Raw genomic sequence first — 20,096 nt, forward strand, 5'->3', positions numbered from 1 at the left:
CATCTCGGAGAGCAGCAGCATGGAGACTCACCACGCGACTCCCTGAAGCGTCTCCCCAACTCTACTTCCTTGTTCCCACAATTCTGTTCTGTCTACTCCACCTACCTAATTTTCTGTTCTTAAAGGGCCAAGGCAGTTTTCTTTATTAATTAACCAATGAAAGAAACATAGACAGATAACTCTCCTCCATCAGTCTACAAAGTGAGTTCTGGGACATCCAAAGCTATTACATAGAGGAAACCCTGTCTTGGAAAAAATAAACAAACAAACAAAAAAAGCAAGAAAAAGTGAAAAAAGCAGGTTGAGCAAGCCAGTTAGCAGTGTCTCTCTGTGACCGCTGCATCAGCTCCTGCCTCCAGCCTCCTGCCCTGTGTGAGTTCTTGCCCTCACTGTTTCTGGAGATGAGCTGTCTATATTGAACTGTGGGTGAAAATAAACCCTTTCCTCCCCACGTTGCTTTTGTTCATGGTGTTTCATCACAGCAGTAGTAACCCTAACTAAGACAGTCAGCTCCAGTCAGGAAATAGAAAGATGCCCAGAGGGTGTTTGGTCCTTTTCTGTGAACACTCATAGCACCTGAGCACCACAGCCCTCATTACCTGGTAGGCCAAGAGCATCTTGGCCCCATGGAACTGCTGACAGTTCAGAGCCGGTTAAGATCAGCAGTCGTGGGGCTGAAGAGACAGCTCAGCGATTACAGGCACTGGTTGTTCTTCCAGAAGATTGGGGTTCAATTCCCAACACACACATGGCAGCTCACTAGCATCTGTAACTCCAGTCTCAGAGTATCTGATGACTTCTTCTGGCCATTTCGGGTACCGGGCACACACACATGGTGCATAGACATACATGTAGACATACACTCATACATGTAAAATAAAAATAAATCTTTAAAAAATGTCAGGTGGTGGTGGCACACACATTTAATTCCAGCACTCAGGAGTTAGTCACATAGTGAGTTCCAGGATAGCCAGAGCTTCGCGGGGAAACTCTACCTGAAAAAAACAAAGACAGACAAACTAAAAGATCAGCAGTCAGTCATGCCAGCAGTGGAGGATCAAACCTTTAATCCCACCACTCAGGGGACAGAGGCATGTAGATCTATGTGAATTCTAGGCCAGCCTGAGTCTATAAATCAAATTCCAGGACAGCCAAGGCTACACAGAGAAACCATCTCAAAAAACAAAATAAATAAATCTGCAAGAAAACAAAAAATAAACTGGCAGTCAGTCACTTGCCTATCCACCACCCCAAGAACTGGACTTTCCCTTAATCCTAACAGCCACCCTGGGAAGTGACCGCTGATACCCTGGCTATACATGGAGAATACAATATCATGCCACAAAACCACAGCCTCAAAGTTTCCCATGATGGGTGAAAGGCTGGGCCTCATGCTAACCGGTGTCTGGAAACTCAGCACTGTCCAAGGGAATGTCTAAGACAATACAGTAATGTATATTCCTAGATTCGTATGTGGAAGCCCTGACCCCTAATGTGACTGGGGACAGGGCCTACATGTGTGTAATTAAGGCTAAGTAGGGACTTACGGTTGGGATCTGCAGGACTTGCTATAAACACATGGGGACTGGCGATGTAGTTGTTTGATAGAGTACTTGCCTAGTATGCTTAAAATTCTGTATGTCACTATGTAGGCCAGGCTGGTCTGGAACAAGCTATATAGACCAGGCTACCTCAAGCTCAGAGATCAGCCTGCCTGACCTCCCATGTGCTGGGATTATGGGTATATGCCACCATACCTGGTAGTGGCAGCTCACACCTATATATTAACAATTAATCCCAGCATTTGAGAGGTAGAGGCAGGTGGATCTCTGTGAATTTGAGCCTGGTCTACAGAGCTACTTCCAAGACAGCTAGGGCTGTTACACAGAGAAACCCTGTCCGAAAATAAGAATTTAGAAGACACACTAGAAAATTCCCTTCCTACCTAGCCCCACTCACCTTGCCATGTGAGTGCAGGAGAGGCAGTTGCCTACAACCCAAGAGCAAAGCCCTTGGCAGATATCAACTGTGTGTGTGTGCACGCACACGCGCACGTTAGGTTCCTGGCCCAGGAGAGGCACAGCACATGTCCTACCGCTGAGACAGATTCTCCCGACCCTCAGCAATACCTTATAAAGCAGCCCCTAGCACTCCCATTCATGCTCACATCTTCAGTGGGAGCCTGGAAACCCAGCACTGGCCACTGACCTCCCTGTGTACCCAACGGAAGCCAAGTTCAGGGTCCATAAAGTCCCTCAGTGACACCCTCGACTCTGAGGAAGTGAACGTGAGACACACTCACCTCTGACACAGCATAGGGATGCTACAAGTCTGTTTTCAAAATAATGTACTTACAAAAGTTTCTTCCCAAAAATACTTTATTTATTAAACAATATATCCATAATCCATGATCCAAAAATACAGATATACATCTTTACATTATTTAATAAAAAGATTTACAATAGTATCTCTCCTTTACAAAGGGGACAAAGGTAATAATTCCTTGAAAATAAAATGTGACATTCATGTTAAAGCTGCATCATCCTGATGGATGGAGCGTGCTGAAGAAGGACCACAGCACATTCTGAGGGAAAAGACACTTCTTAGACCTCCCCTGCTTTAAAGCTCCTCTCGGCGCAGGCAGTGAAGACCAATCTCTGTTCACAGAAAACAGGGTTCAAAGCCTGAATTAAATGTCCCTCACTGTTTGATTTCACACCCTGAAGACCTAGCCTCCCAGCCTCCTAACAGGGCCAACCCTGGCACCATATCACATGGAGGAGTTGCTCTCCGAACAGTGTTATTGCTTGAAGCAGCCCTGCCAAGGCCTTCTGGAGACAGGTGAGGGATAGAAGGCAAGATGCTGTATCCACAGGAGCAAGCAGGCGGCCACTTCCCCAGCCATCCACAAGCCCTCCCACCGCTCGGCTCTTCGGCTCTTCACAGCAGAGTGGAAGACACAGTCGGTGGCCTGACTCCTGCTGACGTCACCTGCTGGACAGGTGAGTGGTCAGCACTGCTTGGACCATCACACTGCTAGCATGTTCACAGATCGTGGGGCTCAGTTCTCTATTAATTCATCATGCTTCTATAAGAAACGGGAGAAATTCAAACTACTGATAATATGCACAGAAAATTGGGAAGATGATTCCTCTTCTCTTAGCAAAACACTCACATACTTACAAGGAAGGGGAATGAGACAACGAAGACCCAGTCTTGGCTGCCACCCTGACCTGTGGGGGTCATCCTACTCACTCTGACTAGAGCCAGGTCTCAATGGGCAGGCACAGAAGAATATCTGGTCCAATGATGGAGACAGCTAGGGCTCCTAGAATGGTGTTAAGTAGCACAGCACCGTGGCTTCTGTTTCTGAGCACCCAAGCCGGAGCTAGCAGTACACTTTTCCTCGAATAGCCTCCCTGCTCACAGATACTAACAATGGGACAAGCATGCCATCGGAGCCCAACAGTGACCCAAAAGACCTTCCTTCCTGCTTTTTTCTGTTTCGTTGCCAAGGATCAAACCTAGACCATCACTTCTGGAAGGCAGGTTTGCTCACCACCACACAACCAATACCACACTGGTGGGCAAGTGATTCCACCACTGAGTTAAACTCCCAAACCCATGAATTCTGTTGTTTCCAAACTATATGAATCTTATTTTGGTGACATTACTGTAGAAATTTGTAAAATAAAAAATGTCAGAAGCCAGTATGCAGGATGGCCCGAAAGATGGGAGTTTAACCGGCCTCTAGCAGGTCCACCAGGAAACCCTCCTCTGCCTAAGGCTGAATCTCAGGTATTAAATCAGTTTCTAATGCATTATCAGGCAAGATCTGATTTAAAACTTCTTGTGCTTACAGAGATTATAAGAGGTCCAGACATTACAGGTGGCACACACCTGTAATTCCAACATTTCATGGCTAAGGCAGGATGATGCTAGTTCAAAGACTGGGCTACATAATTAGGCCCTGCCTCCAAATAAATAAATTAATTAAATAAAATTAAAAGATGCACGAAGCCTGACCCCTAGGACTGAAGAAAGAAAAAAAGACTAAAGAATGAAGAAAAAGAGAGGGGGATATAACTCAATCTGTAGAATGCTTGCCTAGCGTGCATAAAGTTCTGGGTTGGAGCCAGGTAATAGTGTATGCCTTATCAGACTGTGTGAAACACGCCTTTAGTCCCAGCATTTGGTAGGTAGAGGAAGGCAGATCTCTGAGTTCCAGGACAGCCAGAACTACATAGAGAAACCCTGTCTCAAAAAACCAAACCAAAACCAAAACAAAAAAAAGTTCTGGGTTTGGTCCCTAACATTGTAAAACCACACCTCTTGGTGCACACCTGTAACTTTAGCATTTGGGAGGTGGAGGAAGGAAGATCAAAGTTATCCTCGGCTACATTGTGAGTTCAAAGCCAGCCCAGGATACATATGACCTGGTCTTTAAAATAAAAGAGAAAAGAGGGAAAAATTGTGTAACGTATCCTCACAACCTTTAGTACAACAAAAGGCTAAATTAAGAAATGAAAATGTCTAGCCGGCAGTGGTGGCGCATACCTTTAATCCCAGCACTTAGGAGGCAGAGGCAGGTGAATCTGTAGCTCAAGGCTAGCCTGGTCTACAAAACTAGTTCCAGGACAGCCAGGGCTAAAAAGTGAAACCCTGTCTCGAAAAAACAAAAACCAAACCAACCAACCAACCAACCAACCAACCAACCAACCAACCAACCAAACAAACAAACAAAAAAAACCCAACCAACCAACAACAACAAAAACCCAACAACAAAAAGAAATGAAAATATCCAATCTAAGCCTGAGAAGGGGTCCCCAGGAAGAAAGCCAGCCCCTCAAGCCTAGAGGCCACAGGCACCGCATTTCCAAAGCTCCTCCTAGCCTAGAGACAAGCTTGGACAACTGCCTAGCAGCTGCTCCCACCTGCCCGGCACCTGCTGTCCAGGACGGGTCAACATGGACCAACTAACTCAGTAGCATAAACACAAGCCATTCCTGTCTCCCTCTCTCACTGGGATAGGCTGTGCAGGACACCCTGGCCAGTAAGAACAGGACCATGATGGCATGATGTGGGGCAGATACAACTCCCTCTTGCCTTGTGCCCTTTTCTTGGATAAAGTGGGAGGGAAATGTATTGATTTAGACATGCCCATCTTAAAACAATATGCCTGTCGTCAGATAAACAACTGGTCTCTCCTTAAATTGGAAATTGCATAGCCCAGCTCTGCCTTGCGGGTCTTTCTCTGGAGTGAGGCCAGGGACAGGCTCTCTTTGGTTTTCAGAGAGCCTGAGACACTAGAAAACATGCCAGAGGAATTCTAAGTCATAGGAAGCTCTCAGGATCCTGTCACACTTAAGGAACCACCACAGATGCATCTCAACAGGCCCTTTGTATACATCCCCCCCACCCCCGCCCAAATATTTCCAAATTCAACACTGGTTTCGTGGACACCGGTTAAACGAAGAGTATACTCTAGTTTCCTACCTTCATTCCAGAACTGTTACTGGGCACACACATTCACAAATCATGTCACATAATTGTAGCCCCTTGAATATAAGCCGGTGGTCCAGTGGGAAGCAACACAGCAAAGTTCTAATATCAGCTCACAGTACAGACTCACTTCAGACACAGACCCAAGACCTTCATGCTATTACAATAATTTCATCTTCACAGTAAAAAACAAAGGAATTCCCAGAGAGGTGGAAGCTCAGCCTGACTGTTTTGTCCGCTGTTGGGCAGTGCTGGTCGGATAACTGACAGTTCGAGGCTAATGGAAGCTGAATCTCCAGGGCGGGCTGGAAGTTCACATGAAAAGGCGGTGCACAACGAAACAGAGGGCACTTTTACCTGGGAAGAGCCCCCAGTCCCTTCCAGACACATCAGAGGTATGTTGGCCAGGAGTCCCTGGTCTTCAGCCAGGGTCAGAGCACAGCACAGGCCAGCTTCTGGGAAGACCTGGCTCACAGAACAGCAGCTTCCATGGTGCCACAAGCCAGTCCTGGATGACACAGACATTCAAGGCCGACCCTCTAGTGACAGAGCAGTGGCAGTAGACCAGGTGAAAAACGTGTCCAGCCTGCACCATGCACTTTGCCTACAGCCCCAAGGAACACTCGGCACAGGGGGTGCTGCCACCCCAGTGCTGGGAGGGTGCAGGAGTGGGGAGCCTGCACGGGAAGTCACTGTGGCAAGTCCCTGTGAGATTGTTCTGTGCAAATGGTGCAGTGGCTTCTTATTTTGGGAAATACCCAAAACTATAATTGGCCACTGAATTATTAAATATCAGTTGAAATAAGGTAGTTTTTTAAATGAAAGATAATATTGCAACATGAGTGAAGAAATATATTAGCTTGCTCTTCAGTCTGGCACAACAACCTCTTCGTTACTTCTTCTTCCTCTTTTCCTGCACACATCGGGGACAGAACCTGTGACGAGAAAGACACGGGGATCAACCTTCTGCATCGTATCTCCTGGCACACAGGACACCCAAGTACATATTTCTTGCGTTCCCCAGGGCAGCTGGATTCAGGGAAGACAGTGCCGGAGGACAGCTACACCAAGTGAGAGGTGCAGTCTTTCACCTGGGGAGCGCTGACTGCATATCTGAGGTTGACTAGTACATGTCGGCACGGTCTTGTGATAAAGTTGATAAAACTGGCCCTACTATGAGGTACCCCCTACTGAGGTGACACCAATGGCTGGCTGGCTGGACATGCTGAAGACCCCATGTGCAGAAGCCTGTGGACACTAGTTCCTGAGACAGCTGCACCTGGCCCTGGAGACTGAACGGGTCTCACAGGTACCAGTGCTGTCGGTCAAGCACACATCAGAGCCTCAGACAGTATTCATGAACACTCCAGAACAGAGCAGCCACTCAAGATCCAAAGAGACATTCCAGTAAGGTCCTGATGTGGGAGCCAGCTCTCTGACACAGGCCACAGCTGGCATCACTTCCCTCTGTGCTCAGAAGCTCCGAGTACCTACCAGTGCTGCAGTGACCACGTCAGTTAGAAGCTACGAGTCCCTCTGAGGAAGCCCATTCCAGTAACTACAGAAAGACACGCTGGAACCCCACTCCCCATTCCAGTAACTACAGAAAGACACGCTGGAACCCCACTCCCCAGTTCCTCTGTCTAGCTTTGGGTCTAGCACACTGAGTAGCTGCCAGGCTTACAGACTCTCCAAGGTTGATGTGACATTCCAATAGCTTTGTCAGACTCCCTACCTGGAGATCCTGCAAACAACGCACCACGTCCAACTTGAACCTGAAGTCAGATTCCACTGCCTCACACAAGCCTGCTCTGTTCCCTTTCCTCAACCGAGTAACCACCACCCCATCGGCAGCCCAGCCATATACCTGCTCCCACACACCCACTGCCACGGCAGCCCAACCCACTCCCACAGGGCACAGGCCCAGCCAAGGCACGTGCATGCCATATGGTTCTTGTAACATGAGGTAAGGAGCCATGCACAGTAGGCATGCTCAATAAGGTGAGATTACACTCATACCACACACATTATCAGTGCACTGACCAAAGTCCTTGCAACACAGCATCCACCCTCCTTTCCCAGGTGACCCTCAAACTAGCCACGGGCTGATCTACACACCGAGAATGTTACCATGAGATAGATGCTCCAATTGCTCCTAGGAGGAAGGCCCAAGCTCTACTATTTCATTTTAAGAACATGCATCCACTTTTAACATAAATCATAAATCAACAAAACCAGGTTTTTATTCAAAGAAAACCTTGAGAACCTCTTGAACAGTAAGTAGTCTGCTGCTGGCCGAATGTAGGATGAAAACAGGAAAATGCAAACCTCCTGTGCCCTGGTAGATGGAGCCCTCTGGAGGGGAACACGATTCTACAGCTACTTCCTATGTTCTTCATGATCCCCATTTTCCCCTGGAGATGAGAACCTGCTCTCCTCGCCTTTGCTGAAAATAACCACTACCCAACCTGGAGCCAGAAGGTGAGGGCGACACAGTCCAGTGGTAGAGCACTGGCCCGGAGGCAGGGAGCCCTTCTTCCAAGGGCAGCAGTGTAATACTATACACACCAAGGTAAGCTGAGCAATAGACCTCCGTCTCTAAGTCTGCCAACACCACCACCTCCCCTCCCCAGGGACCAGTGCTGCAGAAATACGGAGACATACAACAAGACCCAGAGCACCAGACAGGCTTGTCCGAGGCTGCAGTCAACCCCATACTAACCACTTTCCTTTGGGCTTTGTGGTGAGATCCACACAGGCAAAGTGAAACCACTCAATTGGACACTGCAAAGCAAGGGAAAAACCTGTCACACCTATGCACTCTGTACATTAGACATAGAAAGGTTAACACCCACCCATCTCTACAAGGTTCGTCCCAGGGAACATGTATTCTTTAAGATCCACTCATGCTGGGTGATGGTGAAGCCCATCTTTAATCCCAGCACGCGGGAAGCAGGGGCAGGCGGATCTCTGTGAGATCGAGGCCAGTCTGTCTACACAGTGAGTTCCAGGATAGGAAGGCTATACAGAGAAACCCGTCTCGTAAAACCAAAAAGAAAAGAAAAAAAAAAGATGCACTCACATCTGGATTGTCACAGCCGATCATCTCCCCGTAGGACACCTGGTGGCACAGGCAGTACGTAGGCTCATTTGGATCCACGGGCATGTCCAGCACGTCAGAGGGGTGCACAGATAGGATGCTGTCGGTAAACTCAGACCTGAAGGGAGGGGAAACTGCTGACTACAGGGCAACAGGAGGTAGGCAGCAGATGCACAAGGCCAGCCATACCACCACCCTTCCATCAGTGGCCCAGGGCTCCTCTCCCCTGGAGCCAAAGATGCTTGCAGGTTCCAAGAGAAGAATCTACAGTGACCCTGAGCTAATGATCACTCATAAACTAGCTTCTGATTTCCTTGTTACTGGAACTTGGGAACAGCCCTAATACCCGTCACTGAGATACATTTTCAAGGATAACCTCACAACCTTCCAGCCAAATCTCTAAGAATTTATAGTGAGAATAATATGGTGTGCTAATATCAGTGAAGAGATTCCCTTGGACTGCCACAGCCACAAACCTGGGGCAGCAGCACACGGCAGTCACACTACCCACACACCAGCAGAGGTCACAGAAGCAGGCAGTGGGGTCTGAGATTGCTAACGACACTCAGCAGCAACTAAATCCAACATCAGCCATTGCTGCCTACTGGGGACACAGACCCCTCCAAATGGACAAAGCTGCTGCTTTCTCTGGGCCTCCCTTCTGTTTCGGCTGTCACCTCCTGGTGGTGACAAGAGCATGGCCCCCTGCCAGCAGATAGCTAACATTTGGGAAGAGTCTGTGCCTCACCCAAGGCTGACCTCAGGGTTGAGGCACTCACCAGAACCAATGGCTATCCCCTCCTCTCTTCGAAGGTATCTACCCAGGTACCCTTCTTAGTCTCCTTTGGGTTCCAAGTATCTACCCATTAACTTCACCCAGCTGCCCACCAGACTAACAAGAACCAGCTTGGTACACACTATCCTGCTCACTCCCCAATGTCAGAAGCTGCCTCTCTCTAAACAGCAGCCTAGAGAGAATGCTGCCCCTTCACCCGCCCCCGTACCTGCTGCCTACACAGTGCAGCCCACCCTTCACTGTAGAGCAGGACACTGAACTTACTCTTTACATGTGGTTTTCTTTTTTTTCAAGACAAGGTTTCTCTGTAGCTTTGGAGCCTGTCCTGGAACTAGCTCTTGTAGCCCAGGCTACATTGGTGTTTTGCCTGCCTGTATGTCTGTGTGAGAATGTCGAGTCTCCTGGAACTGGATTTCTAGACAGCAAGGAGCTGCCATGTGGGTGCTGGGAATTAAACCTGGGTCCGCTGGAAGAGCAGTCAGTGCTCTTAACCACTGAGTCATCTCCAGCCCCTTTACATGTGCTTTTCAAATAACTATGCAAACTGTAGGACATTCGACACAGTATAATCCCTAAACCTGTAATACCACTATCTGTACTTACCCCTCAACTAGGAATGATAGTGATAAATTAATATGGCCAGTTCCCATGAGGCTATGGCAAGCACAAGCTGGCACAGCTATGACACAGCTGCTGCTAAGTGCCTCAGTCCTTTGGCCAAGTGGCCACTGAGCCACGGGAACCTGACTGAGCACTGCTCCAGGTCTCCCATGGAAAATGACAGACACCGCAAGCTGTAACTGACGCGTTAGTCCATCTCATCTAGGTCATGGAAAAAAACCCGCCGAACACAGGCTAGACACAGGCACTGTGTAGAACTCCAGAGAGCAACAGGCAAGTGTCTGTGTAAGCGTTAGGCTCTGAAGCCACAACAAGCTCGCACCCTGATACATCAAGTCCAGGACTTCAGTGCCTTGGGCTACCTCTGGATGCCTACTCTGTGGAAGGTGCTCTGTGTATCAGATGTCAAGGCCTGAGCACACCTCTCATTCCAGCAGCCTCCCGACTGAACATATGCAAATTGGGACAGCGGCTGCACTGCCACTCATGAGCCAGAGGGAACAGGTGTCCTACCACCGTCACTAACCAGCCACCGCTCCAGCGAGCCCAGCAAACAGGTCTGAAAGCAGTGACTATCTCCTAAGTATCAGACCTAACATGGTGGCTCCTGTCAAGGGAGAAACTGAACAGCCTGCCTCATCTGTGAGAGTTTAGGAGTATTACAATGCCCATCTTATACCTGAGGTCTTAGGAGGATGCTCCAGCCAGTGGGTACTGGCTTCCCCACCACCTAGAGACCCCTATACTGGCTCCCCATGCTGAGGACACTATGAAAAACACTCAGTGAAGAAGACAACCAGCAAGACTGTCTGTGCAAACCCAGATGCACGGCGTCTGGATTTTGGGGAAGGAAGGAGCAGAGACATCGTGCTGCCATCCCACAAGTCAGAAATGCAAAGCTCAAAACCACTTTACAGGCAGCAAGACCCTGGAGTAATAGAGCTGGGTGATCTGTAGCAAGAGAGAGATTGTCCATCTGATAGACCTGGCAGGAAGGCTGGCCAAGCTATCTACATAACACTTTAGGACCTACATGTGGTAGCCATGGACACCCAGTCTATGTGCTGAATATGAACTAAATGAGTTCTATGTCAACAAAGGCAGAGTGACAATTTCCTCACTCTAGAGTCTGTGAAACCAGGGCTCATTTTCACAGCCAGTTTCTCCTCAACCCAGAAGCAATGAGGGCAGTATGAAGCTGACTTACAGAACACACACACAGCCTTTCGGGATGTAAATGTGAGAGAGGAGAGCTTTAAATAGCTATCGTAAGGAAGTTAATGCCTAGCACTTGGGATGCCAGAGTTCAAGGTGCATTGCTTTTTGGCCAAAGAGTAAGACCTTATCTTTAAAAAAAAAAAAAGTTAAAAGATTTATGACTAAATGGATAGAAATATACATCGTTTTCAAAAACAGAAGCCAAAACTGTATTTTTTAAAAGGAAATCAAATCAAACGGGTGTTCTAGCACTGCAAATATCATCTTTATCAGCATACACAAGTTGCTAACCTGTAGTCTGATTCTCTCCCACAATGAGCAGCCATGTGTGGCAGAGCTGCAGACAGCATGGCCCACGGGGAGAGGCACTGGTTAGATTCCTACACATTCAGCCTCCCCGCCCCACCAGGCTCACAAAGGAATTCTACTTAGCAGCACTGTTTAGACCTCAGCTTCTTAAACTGTGGATCACAAACCCTAAACTATATGAATGTGGGGGAACGGGGGTTCCTCAGAAAATCTGGCAACAGGAGAAAAGTTTCAGAATACTCAATAACCAAACCCTAGTATAAAAAAACAACAACAACAAAAACAAACAAACAAAAAACCCAGACATGTTTAATCTCAGCACTTGGGAAACAGAAGCAGGTGGATCTCTGTGAGTTCCAGACCAGGACTACACGGTGAGATTCTGTCTCAAAAATAAAACAAAGCAAAAAAAAAAAAAAAAAAAAAAAAAAACTAAGAAATTCTTAGCATTGACAATTGTAAAATTAAAAGATCAATCAACTCTAAAAAAACAATGAGAATGCTCTATATCCTTCAGTATCAAATGTTGAGCAAAATCAATATTTTATGTAAAAACAAGTAACATTAATAGGCACCTCACTAGCATACAAATTTGCTTATCTTTCATAAATTATAAAGTTATATATATATGCCAAAGATTTGCTTTAAAATAAATTTCTATATGATGTATTACCAGCCCTCTTATATACCTAGTTTTTTGTGTTTTCTATAGCCAAGGTCACATAAAAAGAAATTGCAAGTAGAAAATGCTAAGAAGCCCCGGTCCGAAGCTGGGCAGTGGTGGCACACGCCTTTAATCCCAGCACTCGGGAGACAGAGGCAGGTGGATCTCTGTGAGTTCAAGGCCAGCCTGGTCTACAAGAGCTAGTTCCAGGATAGGCCCCCGGTCTGGAGACTATGAGCAAGAAGTTCAGGGAAGCCATAGGCTAATGGAAAGTCATGCTCCCATAGGAGCCACTGTAGACATCCAAGATGAAAAAGAGGTAAAGATTGGCTGGGGCATGCTTCAGCTGGCAGGGTACCTTCCTGCACAAAGCCTTGAGTCCATTCCCAACTGCTGCATACACCAGACTTCACAGCACTCGGAGAGACAGGCAAGAGGATCAGAAATGTAAAGTTATCCTCAGATACATAGTGTGTTGGAAGGCTAACCTGGGCTAGAGACTCTTTGCAAAGATTTAAAATGGGCTGGCGAGACGGCTCAGAGGTTAAGAGCAGCTGCTGCTCTTGCAGAGGACTGGGGCTCCGTTCCCAGCACCACATGGCAGCTAACAACTGTCTGTGACTCCAGTCAGAGGATCCAGTGCCCTCTTACAGCCTACAAGGGCAACACACATACAGGGTACACAAACATGCACCCAGGCAAAAAACACCCACATATAGAAAACAAAACAAAATGAGCCTACGATAGTGCCAGATATAATCAGTTTTCCATCATGGATTGAGCAGGGATTCATGAGGTCCTTTCCTGAGCTGAGCAGTTAACGGTCGGTAACACAGGTGGTTAATACAGGCTGCTAGGACAGCGAGTCACCCTTCAGTGCTGGAGTCACTGGTAATATGCCCATGTTCTAGCAAACGACTCCATACACATGCTCACGTAAACAAACCTAGTTAAACCAGACGGGCCATTAAAGAAAAAGGCTGAGGGCATTCAAGTAGGAGAATGACTTGTTCAAAATAGGGGTTCAGAAGGAGCGGAAGGGGGATGAAAGAAGATAAGGGGGGAGGGATGACTATGCTCCAAATACTTTATATACAAGTATGAAACTGTCAAATACTATTTTTTTGAAAAATTTAAAGCTAAGCCAGGTGGTGGTGGCACAGGCCTTTAATGCCAACACCCAGGAGGCAGAGGAGGATCTCTGTGAGTTCAAGGCCAGCCTGGCTGTTACACACAGAAACCCTGTCTCAAACAAACAAACAACAACAAAAAAAAAAAAAAATTCAAGCTAAAAATTACGGTCTGTATTTTCAGTACTTAAGTGCTTAGGAGGCTGAGGAAGAATCATTAGTCCGAGGCCTGGCTAGGCATGCGCGGTAAGTGCTAGAGTAGTGGGAGTCACCCAGGCTTTCTCCCTGTTCCTCGAAAACCAGTGTTCCACTGGGAAAAGAGGGCGGAAACATCTTACCCGCTTTTATGCTTCTTTTTCTTAGGTGTGTCCTCTTCTGATGTCCTCCTGCCTCGGCCCCGGGAGCTTCTCTTTTCTTTCTGACTCCGACCTTCTGAAGGACAAAGACCCATTATTATCACAGAACAGACCAATGTGGAACAAGATTCACGCACACTCATTTACCATCGTGTCCTTAACACATTTAGAGGAAAGCCTTCCAAACTGCAATCACTAGCAAACAGAATTATCAGTCAACTTGCTTTTCAAGCTTCGTGATCCAGTGCTTTCAAAGTCGCTTCCGTCCATCCTGTCCTTCAGGTCAGCCTCAAAGCGTGCCAGGTCAGCATCAAGCCTTCGGATGTGTTTGTCCACCTGCAAAAGGACATTTGAACATGTGACTTCATAGTAAAATGAAGGTTAGGGATGCAGCTCAGTGGCTCAGCACTTGCCTGTGTGCACAAAGCCCTGCATTAGACCTCCCCAAGGAAACACCAACCAACAAACAATGGTTCCACCGACAGGCAAGACAAGCAGGGCCCAAAAAAGCAAAACCATGGGAGTAAGCCCAGATGGCGACCCCCGATGCGCCCTCTCTCTGGGTGCTCCAAACTCCCACCCTAGATACATGTTTCCATACACCTTTTTCCTCCTGCAGCATAGGAGGCAGGAGTGAAGGCCTGCACTGTGCCCCTGCACTCACCATCTCATAGGTCTGCATGGCCAGCCTCGCCCCTGCACTCACCATCTCATAGGTCTGCATGGCCAGCCGCACCCCTGCACTCATCATCTCATAGGCCTGCATGGAGAGCCGCACCCCTGCACTCATCATCTCATAGGTCTGCATGGCCAGCTGCACCCCTGCACTCACCATCTCATAGGTCTGCATGGCCAGCTGCACCCCTGCACTCATCATCTCATAGGTCTGCATGGCCAGCTGCACCCCTGCACTCACCATCTCATAGGTCTGCATGGCCAGCTGCACCTTGTCGTCACTGTACTCCTTGCACTTGCTGTAGGCGTTCTGGATCTTCTGCAGATGCTCCACACGCTGGTCTGAAGACAGAGTCTTCACTGTGGAAATATACTCCGCAGCCAGGATGTCAATCTCTGCCTTCTTATCTAAGGGGGACAGGTGAGAAGCGAAGAGGTGGAGTGACAGGCATCCAAGAAGCTGGCAGGAGCATCACTAACCATGCCTGTGCACTTTCTGGTACAGCGACTTACCCAGGGGCAGACCCAGCACAAACATCGTCCAGCAGGTAGTCAAACTGCCCCCTGGCTCTCATGAACAGCAAATCTTATGGTCATCATGCCTACCTCCTGGTGCACAACTTAGTCACATACCCAGAGGAGAAGCACTTAGGCACCAAAATATACTTAGAACAACACACACAACACACAAAAGCAAGAAACGGTGAAAATGTCCAACCCACAGTAAGACTAATGAGCAAGGCTATGCCACATCTATACCATCTAGGGCACAAGGCCAACTAGTGATTCACAACCTATGGTTGAGTCCAACGGATGTTGACGGTGAACAACAGAGCAAAACGTGTAAAAACACGCTGCATGCTTCAACAGCAGGGACACACACAACTCTGCTCTAACCGAGAAGTGGGACTTCTTCAGACGACAGCCATTAACAAGCAGCTCAGAGCACACATTATTCCACACACGAAATCAATAGCAATGTCATATAAAATTGCCTTCTGGCACAAATTTTCCCTGTTTAGACGAGTTGCAACCCCCAAGGATAGTTCAATACAGTTTTAAATGTTTCAAAATGGAAAAACATAAAAATCCAAAACACTCCAGGCCCAAAGCATTTTGGATAAGGAATACTCACTTATAAACAGTGCAGAAATAGGAAAAAACTTGGAAGGAGAAGAGCTTAACAAACATTCTGACTGTAAAGGACAATAGCTGAAAAGCTCTAAGGATTGTGTAGGAAGCCAGAAACCAGGCTGGGGAAATAGCTCAGTGGGTAAAGCCATCACTGTGGATAACGACACGAGTCCAAGCCCCCCCAGAACCCACTTAAAAGCCAAGTGTAGGAAAAAAGGGGTAGGGGGTCTGGAGAGATGGCTCAGAGGTCCTGAGTTCAATTCCCAGCAATCTATAATGAGATCTGGCGCCCTCTTCTGGTGTGTAGGCATACATACCAGAACACTGTATACAAAATACATAAATCTTAAAAAAAAAAAAAAGAGCCAAAAGCATGTGCATCTGTAATTCCAGCGCACTCACTGGGAGATGGGTGCCAGAGACTGGAAAATCCCAAATATGCAGCAGTAAACAAGAAAAGAGACCTTGTCTCTGAAACCAAGGCTGCCATGACAAGTGCGTACCCACACAAGTGCATATACACATATCATGCATGCACACACACAGAGATTAAAAACAAACAAACAAACCAAGAAACTATACCTGAGTTAAAAGCACCAGCACTCTCCTCCCGACCCCTACACTCAGAGGCTAGGGAAGGCACATTGGGAACTCATGGGCAGCCTAGGCTATGGAATAAGACCTCATCTCTAAATAAATAAATAAGAACCTGAGATGGGCATGGTGGTACACACCTCTAATCTTAACATTCAGGAGACAGAGGCAGGTGGATCCCTATGAGTTTGGCCTGCTCTACACAGGCAGTTCCAGGCCAGTCAAGGCAATATAGAAAGACCTTGTCTCAAAAAACTACACAAGAAAAAACCCACCAAGTGTAGTCAGAGTTTTGTATTTATAAGCAATCTTAAATCTCCATGTTGATTATTTGGGAGCAGGCGGTGGCGACAGGAAAACTCTGACTACAAGTCACACAGTGGTGGCACATGCCTTTAATCCCAGCACGCGCACGCGATAGGCAGGCGGATCTCTGAATTCGAGGCCAACCTGGTCTACAGGATGAGTTCCAGGACAGCCAGGGATACACAAAGAAATCTTGTCTTGAAGAACAACAAAAAGTACCAGCACTCCCTCCAAGACATTGTATGATGCAAAGCCTGTGCTATACAAGGTCCCTGCAGAGCTCTCTGATACCCTGTGTCCTTTGCCATCTCTCTCTCTCTGACCAATGCTCTAAACCCAGCTCAGGATATACCCACCTTCCGTTCTCTGGTCTAGTTCTCGCATCAGCTGGAAGTTCCTCTGAAGTTCACAGGGAAGGTTCTCAATGCCTGAAAGAGACAAGAAAAGGCTGTACTTCTCAGCAGACAAAAATCTGCCTCTAGGGCTGGAGAGATGGCTCAGCTATTAAGAGCACTTACTGCTCTTCCAGAGGACCCGGGTTCAAGTCTCATCACCTATGTGAAAGCTCACAGCCATCTGTAACTCCAGTTCTGGGGATCTGATGTCCTCTCTGGCCTCAGAGGGCACTGTACACATGTGGTACATAGACATACATGCAGGCAAAACACACATATACACAAAATAAAATAAATAAATAAATATTTAGCGGGGAGAAAAAAAAAAACTATCTCCAGGGCCTTACACCAAAGTCTGCAGGCTTTATCATCATTTCTGTTCCAGTTAGGAACTAAAATGACTGAGACCATTTTAGGGGCAGGTACCAACAGCCTGAGAGAACCTGATTCCTATCGTGATATTTCATTTGTATTTTAATAACTAAAGCTTGCCTGAAAACCAGAGAGTGAAACAGCCCCACTCGTCAGCCTTACAGACCAGGCAGCAATAACACACACCTTTAATCCCAGCCCTAGAGAGGAACATAAAACGGGAGAAGACGGCTCTCACACAGTCTCTTCCTGAGATTCCCGGAGGCAGGTTGTCATTTCGGACTGAGGTAGAGATAAGAGCCAGTAGTTGGCTGTTTTGCTTTTCTGACTTTCAAGTTGAACCCCAATGTCTGCCTCTGGGTTCTTATGAGATGTGCTAAAGAGTCCCCCTGGATTTCTCCAACCTTATCCTGATAGCTACTGCACCAAGAACTGTAGACCAAGCGGTCCCCAAGACATGTTCTCTCTGCACGGCCCAACATATCAGCCTCTAGCCACATGCAGCCGTGAGCACTGGCAATGCAACCAGTGCCACCGAGCAGCTCTCTAGTCCCTGTGGTTAGAGTGGGCTGGTTGGCGAACCATCTCACGCTGCTTTCCTGCCTGCACTGTGTCCCCTGGTGAAGAGCCACCTGCATCAAGCTCTCGGCAGGCTCCAGCTGCCTTCTGGGTCCTGTCCCACTCCAAATATCTCCACAGCCAACAAGGCCAGTATTTTAGGCCTACATCTTATAACACTTGCTGCTATAAGCCTGTATCTTCCTGAGCTCACCGAGTCATTATCACCCACAGCCTGACTCCATGGCCCTGATAGCTAGTCAACATTCGACCCTCCAGTGGCCCTCTCTACTCTCAGAGAGAGGGCCCTTTATCTGCAGTCTCCACATCTACATTTATTTCCAGGCCTGAGTCATCTATGAACTTTAAAAAAAAAAAAAAAAGCGGGGAGGGGTGAGTGTGCCTCAACTATCAGTGAGTTGTGGAGAAATTGGGTTCCTGCCCACATGTGACACTGGGCAGGTGGCGAGTGGACATCAGCCACCATACGATGCCAACACTGAAATGAACCCGTCTTGGATCTAACTTAGAATACCCACTGGGTGGGCATTAAATAGATCACCTTGGACACCCACTTCCCAAGCCCAGCAAGATAATCAAGGCAGAAGGGCGCCGCACTGGCTTGATCCACCTCCCTACAAAGGGTCTCAATTCCTCATATGTAAAGAGTGGAAAAATAATCTCCCTCAATTCTCGCCGGGAGTCAATCTCACCATCTAAAAATAAACGGAGGAAGACATGCCTGGGATGTCAAAGATCAACCCGTTACACAGGACATTCTCCCCTGTCAGACTGGGTTTGTGACAGACAGCACGATTTCCCGCGAAAAAACGTACCCCACTAGCCTATAGCTCCCTACTGCGGTTCCAAAAGCAAACACCACAAGCCTCAGGTTAAGAAGGGGCGGACCTCCCCCAAGCAAGACTGAACTGGAGGGGAGGGGACCGGGGCGTGGTCGGCGTCGGGGGGTGTGGCTGAAGCGGAGAGGGCGGGCTGAGCCTCAGGCTCCGCCCCTCCGTGACGCACCTGGAATTGGCGCGGCGGAGGCGGCGGGACCCCGCGCCGCGCCCCACGCCCTCCATCCACGGCCCCGCCCCAGACCGGCCGTGAGCCCCCACTTGTCCCCATGACCAGTCCCCATCCGCGACCGCACCCCGGGGTCCCGCACGGGTCGCGGTGGGCCAGGGGCGGCGGCGGCGCAGACCCGCGAGGGCGGGCGGCTCGGCCAAGGTGCTTACTGTCCAGATAGTGCTCCAAGTACATGGCAGTCGCCATCTTCGCCGCGGCCACGCTCGGGGTCTGCGCGAGCGGGCGGTGCCGCGGACTCGGGGCGGGGCGGCGCCGCGCGCTCACTATTCATGAGCTGCGCGCGCCGATTGGACGGAGGAGGGGCGGGGCACGTCAGGGCCCACCCCCACGCTTCCGGCCGGCTGCGGTCGCCAGGCGGCGCTGTGGGGTTTCCCCTGAGGGGAGCCGGGTGGGCGATGGAGTCGGTCGGCGGTTGGCGACGCGGAAGCTACTTCTCTGGCTACCGCAGAGGTCCGAGCCTTGGCAGTGTCCTGTCGAGCGCTCGACTGGGGACCCTGCCTGCACGTGTGCCGGCTCCGAGCTTCACCTTCCGGTTGACACCCGCCGCTCTGCCGGCGTTGTTCGGATCTGGGGTCTGGCCGGGCCGAGAGCCGGCGCGAGCTGATTGCGGCTTCTCGAAGGTGGCAGCGTGGTCCTCCAGGAAGGAGATCGCCCCCCGACACACAGACACACACACAGAGGCCTTGGTTAACACTGATGCTCTGTGTTGCTCTTTAGTCCCGAGGGGTGTGCCCACGCTGGACCTGCATATCCTGACCCGCACTTCGTGAAGCCATACACACCTCGACTCCTGCCAAAAAAAAAGAAAAAAAAAAAAAAAAAAAAACCTAGAAAAGCCGGGCGTGGGGGCACGCGCCTTTAAAACCCAGCACTTGGGAGGCAGAAGCAGGTGTATCGTCATGAGTTCAAGGCCTGCCGTCGTCTACCTGCCCGCCCAGACTAGCGAGACCTCGTCACAATTTTTTTTTTTTTTAAAAAAGGGAAAGTTAGCAGGGTGGTAATGGCACATCCCTTAATCCCAGCACAGCAGAGGCAGGCCGATCTCTGAGTTCGAGGCTAGTCAGGTCTACAGGGTGCGTTCCAGGACAGCCAAGGTTACACAGAGAAACCCTGTCTCTAAAAACAAAAGGGGGTGCGGTGGGTGCCACTTAAATATATCAGATGGTGGAATTAAGTGTGGATCCTCTGTGTCCGGACCTTACTCAGTGTTATCAGCGTGGATGCGCTTGCCAGTCAGCACTTATCCCTCTGTCACACCGAGCCTGCTAAGATTAGGA

General features: G+C 48.8%; 1 protein-coding gene across 4 annotated transcripts; it reads right to left on the reverse strand.

The window, feature by feature from the left end:
- Positions 1-2,360: 2,360 nt before the first annotated feature.
- Positions 2,361-19,054, reverse strand: Ing5 (inhibitor of growth family member 5). Of its 4 annotated transcripts, XR_005286596.1 has the most exons (9): positions 18,969-19,054; positions 16,762-16,833; positions 14,613-14,779; positions 13,921-14,032; positions 13,679-13,772; positions 8,585-8,720; positions 8,225-8,286; positions 5,497-6,437; positions 2,361-3,088 (listed from the first exon to the last, which is right to left on the reverse strand). XR_005286596.1 is itself a non-coding variant. In XM_038340180.1 (8 exons), the coding sequence occupies exons 1-8, from the start codon at positions 19,003-19,005 to the stop codon at positions 6,395-6,397; spliced, it is 720 nt and encodes a 239-aa protein (XP_038196108.1). In that variant the 5' UTR covers positions 19,006-19,054; the 3' UTR covers positions 4,720-6,394. The 4 variants fall into 4 exon arrangements, 3 of the variants coding, with proteins under 3 accessions (XP_038196108.1, XP_038196107.1, XP_038196109.1); XM_038340180.1 differs by lacking the exon at positions 2,361-3,088 and having other exon boundaries at positions 4,720-6,437; positions 13,679-13,769; XM_038340179.1 differs by lacking the exon at positions 2,361-3,088 and having other exon boundaries at positions 4,720-6,437.
- Positions 19,055-20,096: the final 1,042 nt, after the last annotated feature.

Source organism: Arvicola amphibius, chromosome 8, assembly GCF_903992535.2.
Source record: "Arvicola amphibius chromosome 8, mArvAmp1.2, whole genome shotgun sequence".
NCBI classification, from domain to species: Eukaryota; Metazoa; Chordata; class Mammalia; order Rodentia; family Cricetidae; genus Arvicola; species Arvicola amphibius.